The sequence below is a fragment of the Corvus hawaiiensis genome, chromosome 13 (genome assembly GCF_020740725.1).
Source record: "Corvus hawaiiensis isolate bCorHaw1 chromosome 13, bCorHaw1.pri.cur, whole genome shotgun sequence".
In the NCBI taxonomy this organism is placed as follows: domain Eukaryota; kingdom Metazoa; phylum Chordata; class Aves; order Passeriformes; family Corvidae; genus Corvus; species Corvus hawaiiensis.
The window spans coordinates 21,205,717-21,221,901 of record NC_063225.1 but is presented as its reverse complement, the minus strand read 5'-3'; the positions used below and the strand labels follow the sequence as shown (position 1 = coordinate 21,221,901).

Here is a 16,185-nt window from a genome sequence, read left to right as displayed (position 1 = left end):
GTGATGTTGAATTCAAATCAACTTTGTTTTTATGGTAAATAGATTATAACACCTTTAAGCTGAAGCTGTAGCATTCCACTGGAACCCAGCTAACATTAGGCTTCCCAGAGTTATTAACCACACAAGGGTTGTTCTGGAGCTTTTTAAAGGGATTTGCCACACAATGTGCGTGTTTTATGTAAATGAACTGATTAAATTACTTGCTTTGTTTCTTGGGCTCTTCAGGAAAGTGTTTTAAAATAAAAATCCTCACACCAAGAGGTTCAGTTCTCTTGAACTGTGTGAGCTTTCTGTTTCTGAAGCTAATATATTTATATGTGTATTTATATATTGAATACAATGAATGTAGTTTTCATAATAATAAATGGTCTAACAAATAAATAGCAAACAGGTGAGTGCAAAAAGTATCTGCAAGTGCAGAAGGACGAATCAAACCTATTTGTCCTAACTTGTGGCTGGGTATGGGATAAACGAGATTTCTGCTACAATTTTTCTGTTCCTTCCCTTCCCACAGGCGTCTGATCACAGATTCCAAGGTTAAATTAAAGTACCAGCATTTAATAACCAATAGTTTTGTAGAGGTGAGTTTTTATTAGAAATTTTTAATTGTTTGTAGGTTGTTTTTGTCTCACACACGTACCCAGCCAGATACTGGAGGCTTGTTTAGAACTGCAGAGCAGGGTTTCTTTGCATAGTCTCTAATCAAGTGTGAATGCAGGGGTTGTTTTATAGTCCTTTGCCTTACAGAGACAGTTGTAGGAAAATATTAGAAAAACTTCAGGACAAAAGACCTAAAGAGAATGCAAGAGCTGTTGCTTATTATCTGGGTTCTGAGAAGCAGAATTACACAGTTATAACAGTTATATAATAGTTATTTATAACTCTTGAATGTTACCTGAGGTACTTCAGATTGGAAAGCAGGAAATGCTGTGAACAACACCACTCATTAAACATTTTGCAAGTTGAAGTAAAACTGCAAAAATACTTTAGCAAAATACTGATAGTTTTGTAGCCTCAAAATAAACTTGGAGAAAGGTGCTTTGCAAGATGTTTGCACTGTCCCAGTTTCCCAGTTGTGTGGGTTCGGCTGTCCTGTAGAGCCCATGGAGGAAGTTGTTACGGGATCAAGCTTTCAATCCTTGCCAGAAGTGATGGGTGCAGTGGGTTTGGTTTTAATTTCTTAGCTGTTTGCAGCCACGGCAAAGGGATGCAGGGCAGGAACTGTCCTTGAGCACCTCCTTCCTGTGTGATGTGGGGTGTGTGCTTTGTTTCGCAGTGTAATCGACTGTTAAAGTGGTGTCCTGCCCCCGACTGCCACCACGTCGTTAAAGTCCAATACCCGGATGCTAAACCCGTGCGCTGCAAATGTGGCCGTCAGTTCTGGTAAGAGCCACCAGGGAAAGCTGCTGGTACTGCTTTGTGTGCACTGCCCTGAAGTGTTGTGTGTGTTCATGGAGCCCCACACTGCTCTGCCTTGGGAGGCACCTTAAAGGCAATCGAGTTCCACCCTCTGCCATGGGCAGGGACACCTTCCACTATCCCAGGCTGCTCCAAGCCCCATCCAGCCTGGCCTTGAACACTGCCAAGGATCCAGGGGTGACTTCTCTAGAAACCGGTTTCAGTGTCTCACAACCCTCACAGTAAAGAATTTCTCCCTAATAATCCCATCTAACCCTGCCCTCTGACAGTGGGAAGCCATTTCCCCTTGTTCTGCCACTGTTTTGAAGTGGCCCTTGAGGGATTTCAGGATTGAAGAGAGGTGTGTTGAGTTTCCTTAGGACTGGCTTTGAACAGCCCAGAAGAAAACCTCCCCTATTTTAATTACAAGTACAATCATCTGCCCTGTTTGCTTATTTCCCCTTTTCTTTCCCTTACAGCTTTAACTGCGGTGAAAACTGGCATGATCCTGTTAAATGCAAGGTGAGCACATCAAGGTTCTTTCCCAAATCTGTGTTTTGAAAAAGTTTTAAATCAATTTATGTGCAAGACTTAGCACTGAAGCCCAAGTTTTTGTGGCTGTCCATAGAATCATAGACTATCCTGAGCTGGAAGGGGCCCCCAGGGATCACTGAGCCCAGCTGTTGTTCCCACCAGGGAGCAGAGTAGCTCATCTGTTTAAATCACAGCGTGAGAACCTGCAGTGAAATCCTACTGGGTGCCTTTACTGGCTGCCTCACAGTTGGACCTTGTGAGGGAACAGTGCCTCATCCAGGTGGGAATTGTCTGGAAGAGGAGGTTGTGAGACCTGCGACCTCCTGCAGAGGAGTGAAGGTGCTTTTTGGACAAGGAGCATTCCTGTATGAGGTGTCCCTGTAGGTGTTTTTGGTGCTTTGTCCGGCGTGATCCATTGTACTGAAGGAACCAATTTGGTTTTGCTGGTTTGGGTTTGAAGGGACACTAAAGATTATCTAGTCCCACACCATGCCATGGGCAGGGATACCTTCCACTAGCCCAGGTTGCTCCAAGCCCCATCCTTGAACACTTCCAGGGATGGGGCATGCACAGCTTCTCTGGGCAACCTGTGCCAGGGCCTCACCACCCTCCCAGGATTTCCTTCCCAATATCCCATTTAACCCTGCCCTCTGGTAGTGGGAAGCCATTCCCCCTTGTCCTGTCACTCCAGGCCCTTGTGAACAGTCTTTCTCCATCTTTCTTGTAGGCTCCTTTCAGGTACTGGAAGGCCACAGTTAGTCACCCCAAAGCCAAAATGTCCTTTTTATTTAAGGGTCCAACATGAAGTTTGTCTTGATTGAGCTTAAGAGCTGCAAACTCGTTGCAGGAGTGTTTGTGCTGGGTGCTTGTGCTTGATGGATCAGAATGGAGCTGCAGGAATTGTCTGCCACTAGATTGTGGCTGTTTGCACAGTTTTCCAGCACCAACACCCCACTATTCCCATGTGGTTGGGTGTACCTTTCCTTAATGTGAGCAGGGGTCTTGGGAACATTTGTAGTTCCTCCAGTTACATTTAACGCTCTTCTTCAATCATTTTTCTGACAGTGGTTAAAGAAATGGATTAAGAAGTGTGATGATGACAGTGAAACCTCCAATTGGATTGCAGCCAACACAAAGGTGAGAGGTTTTTCATATTTTATATAGAGATTTTATATAGATTTGTCAGGTGAAAAGGACATCAATCTACTTCCTTGCATTAGGATTGTTTTTTCTGTTCCATGTTAAGAGCAAGCCTTAAAATCCACAGTACACTGAAGTGCTTTTGTTTGAAGAGCAAACAGGTGTTAATGCCTGGAATAAGGTGAGTTTCTTCAAGTTCAGTGAAGGAAAGTGCTTGGAAAAAACCAGTTAATTGGAGACCCAAAGGAAGCTCAAGATTTAAGTCTTTGGGCTCCTGTCTGGCACCGGTGGCTTCCCTGAGCAAATCCATGCCCCATTCCATGTGTGGAACATGTTACCACCACCAATGGCTCCGTTTGGCTGGGATCATTTACATCTGCCTTCAAATCCGTGGGACTGGCCTCCAGAGGAGCCTTCATTTCCGCTGGGCAGCATTCCAGGTGGAGACTGGCAGAACAGCTGTTTGGGATTTCATTATGTTAAGGTCTCCTTCTACTTAGCCCAACTTCGCCTGAAACTTTAGCATTTGATCACTTTGGGACAAATTAAAACGAAGGTTGTCATGGTGGCAAGGACACAAAAGCAGCAGATCCCGTGGGGGGTGAGGAGCAGGCCGGGGGCTCCCAGCTGAAGGAGGAAGGTGGGGAGGGAGTGAGGAAATGGCTGCTTTGTTTTCTTGGTTCTGTTGTGTAAGTGGTTAATGGCATTGTTTGCAGCAGCCTCGCTGCTTTCCGGGGCTGGCTGCCTGGTTTTCATCGAGCTGGAATGTTGTGTTACGGTGGCAGAGAAACACCCACTGTGCAGCTCAGATCAGGCTGGAGTGGGGCCTTGGGGCCCTGCTTGGAGCTCACGGTGTCACCAAAGGGGCTTTGGCTTTGTCTCAGTGTGTTCCAACGTGGCTCGGGGACTGAACCAGGTTTGTTTGGAGTTTGCTGGCTCTTCAGGGACTGCTCCTATTAAACCTGAGGAAGAGCACCCAATAGCTTGGAAAAGGCAGAGTGTAACACTGCTAGCCTTGGGTCTCACATATTTGGGACACTGGAACAGCCACAGCCCTGTTTTGCCGGTTAAAGCCCTCAGGAGGCTGATCTTGGGGTTCCCCATCTTGTACCTCCCCCTGCCTTGGGAATAAGATGATTTTTGGGGGTGGGGAGCACCCATCTGGAGGGTGGCATCTGCCACCGGCCCTGCATCTCCGTTGGTACCTGTGGTCTGGTGGGAGCAGCAGAGCTGTCCTTGGACATCACTGTCTAAGCTACTTCCTCTAATACTGTCCCAGACACTCCTACAGGGGAATACTTAGGAGCCCAGGCTGCAACAGGGAGAATAATTGCCACCAGGGTAATCATTCCAGACATTTGAGCAAGCCAACTGTCCTGGAGTCTTGTGGCATCCATATCCATTCAATTAGCTGAAGGACAATATGGCATTCTTCTCTCAGAGCTGACGCTGGCTTCAATTGAGGGGAAAGTTGGGAGGGAGAGGAACCCACCCTCATGCTGATCTCTGCCTTGGGGAAGGTGGGAACCTCCAGCTTTGGCTGCTGGGATGTGTGTCCTGGGAGCTTGGCAGCCTCTGGAGAGCCTGGTCAGCCTGGGATCGTGGGGCTGCAGCCACCTCCCTCGTGCCCCAGTTCCCTGCTGGTCCCTGACCAGAGGCATGGAGAAACCCAAGTGCTGTCTGGATGTGGGGCTGTAGCAATGGACTGGGATGGGAATTGTGCGGTTGGAGTGTGTATCCATCCCTCCTTTCTCTCTCTGCGGTTCCTAGCAGGAAAGCAGGGCAGCTGTGTTTGGTGAGGCACAACTTGTGCCTGCACTGTTGGCTTCACAGCCTAAATTCTGTGTTGAATTTCATTTTGAAGAACCTAGAAAGGAATCGGGTACCATGAGATGCAAAAATCCCCATTTTCAGTGGGAACAGCTCTCCAAGGAATTCAGTTGTGCCTGCGGGCTCTGTTGCTGTTTCTGGCTTTTGGAAAGCACTTTCTGGAGCCATCCAGGCGTGAGTCCTGTCCCATGTGGGCTCCTCTCAGGGAAGGAGACTTCCTGTCATACCAAGATGAAGGTGTAAGAGCAAAATACCAATCCTCTGAAATGTGGGCTTGAAATCTGGATAATCCTTTGCAATGGGAGAATGTGAGATACATTTGTTCCGGCTTGTCCTGGGAGATGGAATTGGAAAGGAAAATTAGGCAATTGTGTGAGAGAATAAAAAAAGTGAAACCCAGCTGAATTGGGTTCTGTTCCCAAACTGGAATGATGCGATGCATTTTTTGATGAATTATGTAGAGTGGTCTGAATGAAAAACGAGGAGATTCGAGTAGTGAGTTCTGTGGTTTCTGATATGATTTTTTTATTTTTTGCATTCATTTACTTGCACTTAGGCGACCTAAATTCCTTCTACAAAAGATACAGCCATTGCAGCAGAGTGTGCTGGAGTGGATGGCTTTTTTCTTAAAATGAGCTACTTTCACATGAGTTCTGCTTAACTAGATTAATTTAAAGTTGAGATAAGGCAATACAAGTTCTTTATCAAGCCTGTAGTCCTCAGTCTTCTTGAGGAACAGGGTTGAATAGTCCAAGGATTTGCATATTTCTTCCTTTTTCAGTTTGCTTGACGAACTTGGTGCTTCAGTAGTTCCTTTCTTGAGTTAAACTAGGCAGGTTTCAGGTATTTGGGAATAAAGAAACCACTGCGATCCATTGCTTTTGTTACGTGGACATTCAAAGGAACGAAAAAAGAGAAAAACTTGGATTTGTGCATTTATTTTGGGCTCTTAAGGTGTACCAAGACTATCTGAAAGTGGTCTAAAAGGAGGAGGGGAAACCTGTTTGGAACCTGAGTGTCAGCGATGTTAATGTCTGCCTCCTGGAATACCAAAGGGAGAGGAACAAAGGCGGTCATGGTGCCGGCCTTGGCTCAAGGCACTGCTTTTTACCGTGGGACTGAAATTGGTGTTAATGAAAGTTGTTCATCTGATACTAAAAACACCCCAGCCTTGCTTCTTCTGGCTCCTGGCACATCCCCATCCTTCCCTCCCAGACCAGACAGAGCTTGAAGGGCTGATGGATAAACCAGGCACATTTTCTTCTCCAGAAAAACATTGGCTGTTTTTCTCCCCTGCACGAGATAAAATGGCATGAGCACACATCTCTCCCTTTTCAGGTCACTTTTTAATGGCTGAACAAGTGCTCCCTCTGTACGTTCTGGAGATCCTGCATTTGTTCTAACACGTGGAATTTCTGGCAGGACACAGGATCCTCCTGGGCACCTGCACCAAACTGTGCTCCTTCATTTCCCACCACACCAGAGCCGTGGTCAGTGTTTTTCCAAAGGTGTCCCAAGTGTCATCTCCTTCTTTCAGATGAACTGGTGTTTAAAATATGTTTTAAAAAACTTTGCTCTGTGACTGTAGGTGTTGGAACAGTGTACTGTTTTGTGCTAGCCATAATTAAGTTTTTGGGTTTTGTTGAAATTCATTAAGAAATCCCTGTGGTTTTTGAGGATCCTTCTTATAGGATGGGTTAGAGGTGAAGGCATTGCTGTGAATGTGGCTGTGGGAGGCTGATGTCCACCAGTTCCTCTGGGAGCTCTGGAAAGAGCTAATCTCTTTCGCCTGCCCTGAAATAAGAAACGTGTTTCTCTTTAGCTTCCTGTTCATAAAAGAGCAGCTGAGGTTTATGGTTCTTTATGTATGCATGGACTTGTACAACAAAATCAGGATTGTTCTCCTTTGCCAGGTTTGCCCAGGCTTTTGTTTCCAAGCCCAGCATGGAATTGTTTGGAGTGCAACAATGTTAATGAGGTCACTTCTGCGTTGTGCTGTGACTGATAATGTGCACAATAATCTGCAGGTTTAGTAACTTGATTTGCTGCCTGTTGGGTTGTTGCATAGCTGTAATTCTCAGGGAGATCTTCCTTCCCTATCCTCCTTAATCTATAAATCTCTCCCACTTGTTGTGTTGGTGACTTGAGTAGTTACTGCTGCTTTTTCTGCTGGTGTCCAGCATTTCTTTAGTATGTACTTTTCATGGCTTTAATTTTTAAAAATATTCAACTTTACACTTTTGCACAGCTTCAGGGATCTGCGCAGATACTGTGTCACCTCTTCCTTGTGCTCTGCTAGAGAGGAGCATAAAGGCTTGGAAAGGATGGCATTTCCTGTGAGAAAAGGGCTCCAATGAGATGGTAGAATCATGGAATGGTTTCGTTGGAAGGACCTTAAAGATAATCAACTTCCACCCCTGCCATGGGCATGGACACCTCCCACTGTCCCAGGCTGCTCCAAACCCCAGTGTCCAGCCTGGCCTTGGGCACTGCCAGGGATCCAGGGGCAGCCCCAGCTGCTCTGGGCACCCTGTGCCAGGGCCTCCCCACCCTCACAGGGAACAATTCCTTCCCAATATCCCATCTAACCCTGCCCTCTGGCACTGGGAAGCCATTCCCCCTTGTCCCAAGTTCCTCTTCAGCTCTCCTGGAGCCCCTTCAGGCACTGGAAGGGTCTTCTTGTCCTAGTTTGCATCCCAGAGCTTGAAGCCCTGAGCACTGTGGACACTCTGGAGAGCTTGGTCCCACCGCAAAGACAGGAGGGCAGAATTTCCATCCTCCTGATGGAGTCTTGCTGGGGGTGAGATGGCCCCACATCCCTGTGGTGGGATGTGCCCGTGGCACCTCTCCAGCTTGGCAGGTCACCTGGGAACTGTTCTCCCTCTCTTGCAGCTGTAGGATTTTGCTCAGCAGGAGGGATCAGCGCAGCTGCGTGGATCGGCTGCATCTCCCACGGGTGATGTTGGCACCTGATGGCAGGAGATGTGTCTGGAAGAACTGCACAGCTCCACAACCTCCTCTGAAAAACCACTCTGGCTGTGTGCCCTGTGGTCACCGTGGTGTGACAGGGACAGGGCCACTGTCTGTACTTACAGGCACCCTGGCTGATGAGCAGACTGAGCAGGGATCTGCACAGTTGGGAAGGACATTGCTGGCATAAAGCTAAATTTGAGTCTTGACTTGTTGGTGCAGGTTTGGAAGAGGGAGGAGGGCTGCCTGGAAGAGGGAAATAGATGCTGCACTGAGTGCTCTGCTCGAAGGAGAGACCATTTTTGACTCCAAAGTTCACAGAACTGCACAGACTAACTGGGAACAAGCTTCCCTGGCTGAGTATCCATCCTGTGGACAGTGCTAGGGGACATCTTGGTGTTGTGCCCCTGAGGGGACCAGCACAAGAACCGCTGTGCTTCACTTACTCTGTTTGTAGTACAGTTACTGAGTTTGAAGGACAAACACAGGTGACTGGGAAGAAGGCAGGTCTGGAAAATTCCTCTTCTGTGCTTGGTTGCTGCTTGATCCCAGTGGTTTGATGTGCAAATTCTCCTGTCCCTGACAATACAAACTGGTAAACTCATATAAAATGCAGTAGTAGTTGGGACACTCAGAGTGGGTGTACAAGAACCTGTTGGATGTGTCCTGTGTACAAGTAGCAGTTATGGAGGGATTGTGCATGTTGGTTTCTTCCTTTGCTGAGAGTTTATCTGAATGCCAGGGTAGGAACTGCTCGCTTTGGTTAGCAAAGACATGCTCCAGACTGGGGAGCGGATTTCGCACGCTTCTGACCCAAAAGCTGCAGCTGATTTTACAGGTGTGTGTATCACTGGCTTGGATATGTTTGTAATTGTCTTGTATATAAAAACTGGTTTGTGCAGAAACTCCATGAAGGCTGGTGTGGTTATGGGATGAGTTGGATGAGGAGCTGATTCAGCCTAAAAATGGCTTTGGTTTCATTTATGCAGTTTTTTTCTCTGTACTTGCTTTGTTGATTTGTTGATTTCTAAGTTCATGGAGACCATGATATTGGTGTTATATTCCCCAGTTATTTCCCTGTGCAGAGCTGCCCTTTGAGATACTCACATTTGTCAAAAGCCTTACTCCTGAAAGGGAAACCCCGTGTGAGCTTTTATGGAAAAGTCTTCAGTGAGGTGTCACATGAAGGGAAAAAAGGGACCTGATGGGAAACGTGGAAACATCTCAGGAGGAGAAGTGTCTTTTTAGCTGACAGCAGCTTCTTTGAAGCACACTAGAGTCTTGCTGCATGTTTTCAGCTCCTTTCTGGATGGCGTGTTACAGCTGCAGGTGTCTCGGATTGGTAACAGCGTGATTCCGGCTCGGTCTCAGTCCCAGAGTGGACCAGACACTTGGTGGTGAGGAAAGCCAGATGCTTCCCAGGCTCTTACAGACCACCCACCCCTCTGCTGGGATTTTGGGGAAGGTCATGAAGTGACTCACCCAGTGTCCCTCTGTGAGAGCAGCATAGATAAAATGTGTTACTCCTTAAGTTTTTTCTATCTAACTGCTCCGGGTTTGGAAGTATTTTAAGGCCTGACTCTGAAGAGGATCTCGATGTCCAAAGGGAAGAATTAAATCATGTATTTCACTTGATGTGCTCTGTCTGACTGCCGTGGGAACCCTTCCAAGTTCCCCAGGCTTTTGGGGTTCCGTGCTTGCCCTGCTAACGGTGCTCTCTGTCCTGTGGACAGGAATGCCCGAAATGCCACGTCACCATCGAGAAGGACGGGGGCTGCAACCACATGGTCTGTCGGAACCAGAACTGCAAGGCGGAGTTCTGCTGGGTGTGTCTGGGCCCCTGGGAGCCCCATGGATCTGCCTGGTGAGTTCGGGAGCGTGCCTTGCTGGAAGGCGAGGAGGTCGTGGTGCAAACGGCACGGATTTGGACTGAAATCTGTGGAATCGGTGTCCCTGTTACAGGTACAACTGTAATCGCTACAATGAGGATGATGCAAAGGCAGCAAGGGATGCACAGGAGGTGAGTCCATAACCTTTGGTGATGAGGGAGATCACCAGCCCTGTGGTGTGCTTTCTGTAAACCTACACATCCGCTCTAAAGGAATTCACGGATTTGGGCACAAATCCAAAAGGACAGTTAAGTCTTTTGACTTTTAAGATAGGGATGGCTTTGCCTGGTACGTGCTACCTTTGTACATCCACAGTACACAAGTTGAACCATGCCCGTGGTGTTATTTTTTTACCGCTGGTCTGTCAGTGTGAAGAAAGTAAGATTAATGACTGTGTATTGAGTCATCTTGGTTGTCTTGCACTATTTAGCACACGGTGCTTTTCCCCTGCTCTATAATCAACCTGAGATTGCCCTCTTAGCACGAGCACAGTAACTAGAATTCCTCATTAGCAAAAAAAACCCACCACCACCACCAAAACATCATCTTTTCACTTTTGTCATGACACTGGGAGCATTTGAATGCTGTACCTTGAGTCGAGAAGCTGAAATACAAAAGTGATGAGGCTTGAGCAGTGTGATTGTAATTGCTTCCAAGGTTGGGAGTGAGGATGTCAGAGCTGTGCTGGGAAGTGCCTGGGGCACTTCCCAGGGTTAGCGGGGCCACACTGAGCCGTCTGCCCAACGTGACAGGAGAGGAGGCTCCTTTGGAAAGGAAGCTCATTCTCTGGGTCAGGAAGAGCCTTGTGAAGGGTTTACTTCTCTTGCAGCCATTACTTTGTTTTAACAATTTGTTCTCTTTCTCCCTAATGGGAATTAACACAGCGATCCCGAGCAGCCCTGCAGAGGTACCTGTTCTACTGCAACCGCTACATGAACCACATGCAGAGCCTGCGCTTCGAGCACAAGCTCTACGCTCAGGTGAAGCAGAAGATGGAGGAGATGCAGCAGCACAACATGTCGTGGATCGAGGTGCAGTTCCTGAAGAAAGCAGTCGACGTCCTCTGCCAGTGTCGTGCCACACTCATGTACACTTACGTCTTTGCCTTCTACCTCAAAAAGAATAATCAGTCCATTATCTTTGAGGTAGGAGAAAATGGGGTTGTCAGGAATTCAGATTGCAAAGCTGAGGAAATAAGATTTAATGCTTGGAGGCCTCTTGTCCCCACTTTTACCCAAGTTAGTCTGGTTTGATATTCCGTCATGCAAAAGTTAGAGGCTCCCTGGGCATTGTGTAGGATCGGCTGCTGGAGGAGTCACAGAATCACAAAGCTGTGGCTGCCCCTGGATCCCTGGAAGTGTTCAAGGCCATGTTGGATGGGGCTTGGAGCAACCTGGTCTAGTGGAAGGTGGCCCGTGGCAGGGTGTGGAACTGGATGAGTTTTTATGTCCCTTCCCACCCAAAATCAGTCTGGGATTCTGTGATATCTAATCCTCCTTTTGTATTTTGGTACTGATTCCAATTATGCTGAAATAAAAATCTCCCCCTTTCCTTTACCCCATCTCAAACACTTTTTTTCTTTTGTCTTTACAGAATAACCAAGCAGACTTAGAGAATGCTACAGAGGTGCTTTCTGGGTACCTGGAGCGAGATATATCCCAAGATTCGCTGCAAGACATAAAGCAGAAAGTACAGGATAAGTACAGGTTTGTGTTGGAATACTCCTTTCTCTCCAAGCTGCCCGAGTGTTGCCATTCCCTGTGTCAGGTAGTGACCTGAGCACTTGCCAAGATACGGTTTCCCCAGAGCCACATCCCTGGGAAGCTGTTTGCTCTTGGCTTTGTGCCACCCATTGTGATCAGCCAGTCCCTGGATATCCGAGAGCAGCAGCGCTGTCCCGTGCCAGCCCCGGATCCTCCTGGAGAAGCCCTCACGCAGATGCTGGCAGTGGGTTTTTGTGTCCCTGCTGGGACCAGCTCTCGGGGGAGGTGACAGCCTGCAGGCAGAGGCTCCCAGCTCTGCCTCCCATCTGCTTTGCAGAGCAGGAGCTGGAAGATCCAGCCCCGGAATGGAAAAAATCCTGTGTCCAGAAGCAATGGCTCTCAGTACACTTCTGTTCCTGCACAGAAGGAGCATGTGGGAATGGCCAGCACCAGGATGGAATCTGCAGAGCGAGGGCCAAAGAACAAGGAGTGACTTTGTTGTTCCAAGCTGCCAGCTCTGGCCTAGGATGAGCTGCCAGCAGAGAGCAATTGGCTCTTTTAATTGTCTGCTGGGTCCATTTGTGCAAAACGTGGGTGTAGAAAAGCTGTCCCTAAGGAAGAGGGAGAGAGCAGCCTGCCCAGCTGGGAAGGGGAGCAGGGGACTGGGGTCCAGGTGACACAGATGCCAGTGCTTTGTTCAGTCCCAGGGGAATAATTTCTGCACAGTGGAAAAGTACAAAGCTGAAAATGCGGATGAGTCACAGGATTAGGGCTTGCATTTCTGAGGCATTTTGCCAAAATCACTGAATTTGTTATGCCTGGCTTAGGGGAAGAAAATATCTGAAGTAGGGTGAGCTGTAGGACTCAATGGACGTGGCAGGAGCTGTTAAGCTCTGGTGTGCCTGTGGCTCATCCTGCCCAACTTTGGCAGCACAGCTGGGGCTGGACAAGACTTCCTGACCTTCTTTTTGAAGACATTTTATAATTTACCCTTTAAGGCCACCATTAATTTGGTATTTCAGATGAAGCTGCTTGTTTACTTCAGTCCTCTGAACCTGGATGCTTTTCTAGGGATGAAATTAAAAGCTAATATAGCTTGAATTGCTTGGAAACAGTATCCCAAATCTGCCTTCACATTTCTGGGAAGAGAGAATTCCATCTGTCAAGCCCGTGCAGGTCCCTAATTAACCAGTTCAGTCATGTCTCAATCATGTCCTGCACGGTGCCCTTTGATGCAAGACTGGGAGCAGGATGTCACCGAGGTGGGTTTAAAGAGCTCTGGGAAGCTGCAGGAGCTGCCCTCCAGGCTGGTTTGGTTTCAGCTGTTTGGATCTCTTTGCTTGCAAAGACATTTCTAGAAAACAGGATTAACCCCCCCCCCCCAAGCAGAAAAATAACTAAAGTTGGGAGAGCAGAGACCACGTGTTTGCCATCACATGCTCCTGAAAATCAATGGGACTCTGTGTATGGGGGTTTGTCTCACACCAGCTGCCAGCAGTGAGGGGAGCCACAGCTGCTCTGGTGGATAAATCAGTCACTCTGATCAGGTCCTGAGCGGTAGGTGAGGAATTCCTGCCAGGTGTTAGTGTGTGTTGTGGTCAGGGATGGCTTCCCGCTGGGAGATTCCTCCTGAGGGATGTCTGACCACTGCTGAGCAAGCTGGCTTCCCAGCAGCCAGAGCCTCTCAGATGCTTGTTTAGACTTTGCTCTTGGAACCTGAATTCTTTAAATGTTTCTGTGCTTTTTGTCTTCTGACACACCCGAAATGACCATGGCATCCTTTGCTGTGTTCTGTGATACCCCTTTTCCTCAGGATCAGTGATCCTGGACTCCGGGATCAGTTTTATGTGCAGCAGTTTTCAGTCAGCATAGGTGGAAATACTCCAAGGGTGTAGTGTCCCTCTGAGAGCCACGTGTTGGGATGTGAGGTGAAACCTGCTCTCCATCCAGGCCAGTAACCCTTTGGACTGCTTCCATCTCCCCTGGGAAGCAGAACTCTCAGTACTCCTGAGGTTTTCATCAGGGACTGGTTTGGGTTGGAAGGGATCTTAAAGTAAATCTTATTCTACCTCCTGCCATGGGCAGGGACACTTTCCACTAGACCAGGTGGCTCCCTCCCACCTGGCCTTGAACACTTCCAGCTAGTTTTTCCCAGCTAACTCATGGATTTTTGTTGTCCTGATGGGGCTCAGAACAGGCACCAGGCCACGTTTGAGGAGAACTCATCCCATTCCATGTGTCACCACCAACCTGTGCTCAGGCTTTTTCAAACCACAGCTGCTCCTTCCTTCTCTTCCAGTTACTCCTGAAGGTTTCTCAGCTGTAGGGGCTCTGGGGATACTTTTGCTGAAGAACTCCCAATTTGCACACTGGTTTTCCAGCCAGGGACCTAGAGCTGAGCGACTGGAGCAACCAAAGTCTTAATTAGTGCTGTTAACGGGCTGTAAATACAAACTCCCATCTCGAGGGATCTCCTCTTTGGGAAGTGAGGCGTGCAGTAGGTTTGGATAACTCGGTGCCAGGGATGCTGTGTGATTCCTGACGTGCCTTTTCCATGCTGTCCCTGTCCCCTGCAGATACTGCGAGAGCCGGCGGAGGGTTTTGTTGCAGCACGTGCATGAAGGCTACGAGAAGGACCTGTGGGAGTACATCGAGGACTGAGCCCGGCCCCGCAGCAATGAACTCTGAACCCTTTCCCATCCTAGAGTGCTCATGCAATTCCAATAAAACCCACCCAGGGCGCTGCTCCGCCTCTTACACTGCTGGTCTGTAGTACCGGGATTCTGTTTTGTTAACAGAAAAATTAAGTAAATTATATTGTAATAAAAAAAAAAGGTAGATAAACCATTGTACAACAGTATTCTAGGCGGCCAAGAGTGTGACAGACGCACTAAAAAACCCTCCAACTTTAACTTGTAACGTAGCTTCATCCTCCAAGCCGACTCCTTTTTCTTTTCTCTCTTTCTTTTCCTGTGTGTAGTACAGATGAAACTTAAACCAGTTTCTTGACACTGCTTTTCATGTCCAAACCAGCCATTTTGATGGACTTTGGTAAGGGGGGTGGCTCTCCCGCCCCCCTCCTCCTCTCTGCCACCCAAGTACACGGATGAATGTGGATTGGTTCGTTGTAAAGAGGATTTTTGGGGAGGGAAGGAGGGGGGTACACAGCAAGGAAAAAAAAAAACCCAACCTTTGTATATGACTTTTAAAACAAAAAGAGGACAACACAGTATTTTTCAAAGTTGTATATAGCGCATATGCATGGACAAAGAGCAAGCGTGGCACGTGTTTGCATAATGTTTAATTACAAAAAAATATTTATTCTTTAAAAATCTTCAAGATTATGTCTATTTGCTGTGCATTTTCTTTCAGTTCGATTCTTTTGTTTGGTTTTGGTTTTTTTTCCCTGGGCTGGGGAGGGGGAAGCGTGTGCTGGTGTAGTTGAATATATCTATATATATTTTACTATTTTTTTTTCTTTTTGGAAAGCTTTTTCCAGAGCAGTTGGGTTTCTCCTCTTCCTGCAGTTCCTTTCTGTCCAGGGCCTCCCCCAGGTGTGTGTGGGTGTGTGTTTGTGTGTGTGTGTATCCATTGCTGGCGCCGGACGCGGCCCCTCGCAGCTCCTGGAGCTCTGGTTCAGGATGCCTTGCCTTTTTCTCGGTTTATTTTCGGCCCCAGATCTTTACCTGCCCAAATGCAGCTCTCTGTTCCCAGCCGTGCACGCAGGACACGTGCTCTGATCCCAGAGGAGGCGTGTGTGTGTCTGTGTGTGTGTGTCTGTGTGTGTGTTTAGAGGTTTGTGTTGGATCCCGAGGCAGGACAAGGAGGGGTGTTCTGCACCACTTCTCCAAAGACTTCCGGCGAGATTTCGGCTGTGGATCTTCTCTCCCTCCCCCTTTCATCTGTCAAATGGACCCTTTCTTGCTGTTTTAATTTTCACTTCATTATAACGAGTCGTAACATTGAAAAGGAAAGCTGATGGAATTGTCTTTGTGTTTGTTTTGGGCTCAATCACTGGGCGTCCTGTCCTGGCAACTATTTAACACTCCATCTAGTGCACTAGAAGCTGAAATCAGTGGAGTATTTTTCAATTAAAAGGGGAAAGAACTAATGAGTTTAGCTACTGAGTCCATTTTTATGATTTCTGTAACAAGAGCTATGTTAAAGTAAACAATTGGTGGTGGTTTTATTAAATTTACTCCTGTATAGGAATTCCTTCTGTGGTATTTTTCGCCAGGCAAGTGTTCTCCGAGCCTCCTGCCCCTCTGCCAGCTTCCACGGGATATGGAAGCTGTGAAGGGATCAAATAAAAAAAAAAAAGCAGATCCCAGGCAGGGTTGCAACACGGGATGCTCTTTCCAGCTGGCAGTGGAGTCACTTCGGCTCCCTCACCGCTCCTACCGACGTTCCAGGGATGTGTTTTTGTCTCTCTGTGCCTGCTTTTCCCTTTATTTGCCCTGGAAATCAGACGTGAGGGAGTGCAGCCGCTTTCCCGATGCTTTTCCTGGCGCTGCTGGAGGGGTGGGATGGCGCAGGGCTGCGTGGGAGCGGCCCTGCCCGTGTCCGTCCCTGCCATTCCCGCTGGGAATTCTCCGTCCGTGCGTTGAAACACGTGAAAGCTGCAGCAAGGTGGGCTGGGGAGGTGCAAGCACAGAGGCGGTCGGTTTTCACTCCGTGTTTCCCAGAGGAATACGCCAAGGATGTGGGCACTCCACCCCAAA

General features: G+C 47.9%; 1 protein-coding gene across 2 annotated transcripts in view; it reads left to right on the top strand.

Moving 5' to 3' along the window:
• The window catches only part of ARIH1 (ariadne RBR E3 ubiquitin protein ligase 1), a 50,568-nt gene extending 34,892 nt beyond the window's left edge, over positions 1-15,676 (top strand). The window contains exons 6-14 of one of the 2 annotated variants that reach the window (XM_048317706.1): positions 515-581; positions 1,277-1,383; positions 1,878-1,920; positions 2,998-3,069; positions 9,606-9,736; positions 9,835-9,892; positions 10,634-10,906; positions 11,355-11,467; positions 14,041-15,676. In XM_048317706.1, the coding sequence (XP_048173663.1) occupies positions 515-581; positions 1,277-1,383; positions 1,878-1,920; positions 2,998-3,069; positions 9,606-9,736; positions 9,835-9,892; positions 10,634-10,906; positions 11,355-11,467; positions 14,041-14,125 (949 nt within the window). In that variant the 3' untranslated portion in view covers positions 14,126-15,676. The remainder of the gene's footprint in view (positions 1-514; positions 582-1,276; positions 1,384-1,877; positions 1,921-2,997; positions 3,070-9,605; positions 9,737-9,834; positions 9,893-10,633; positions 10,907-11,354; positions 11,468-14,040) is intronic. The other variant, XM_048317707.1, reaches the window with a different exon arrangement.
• Positions 15,677-16,185: the final 509 nt, after the last annotated feature.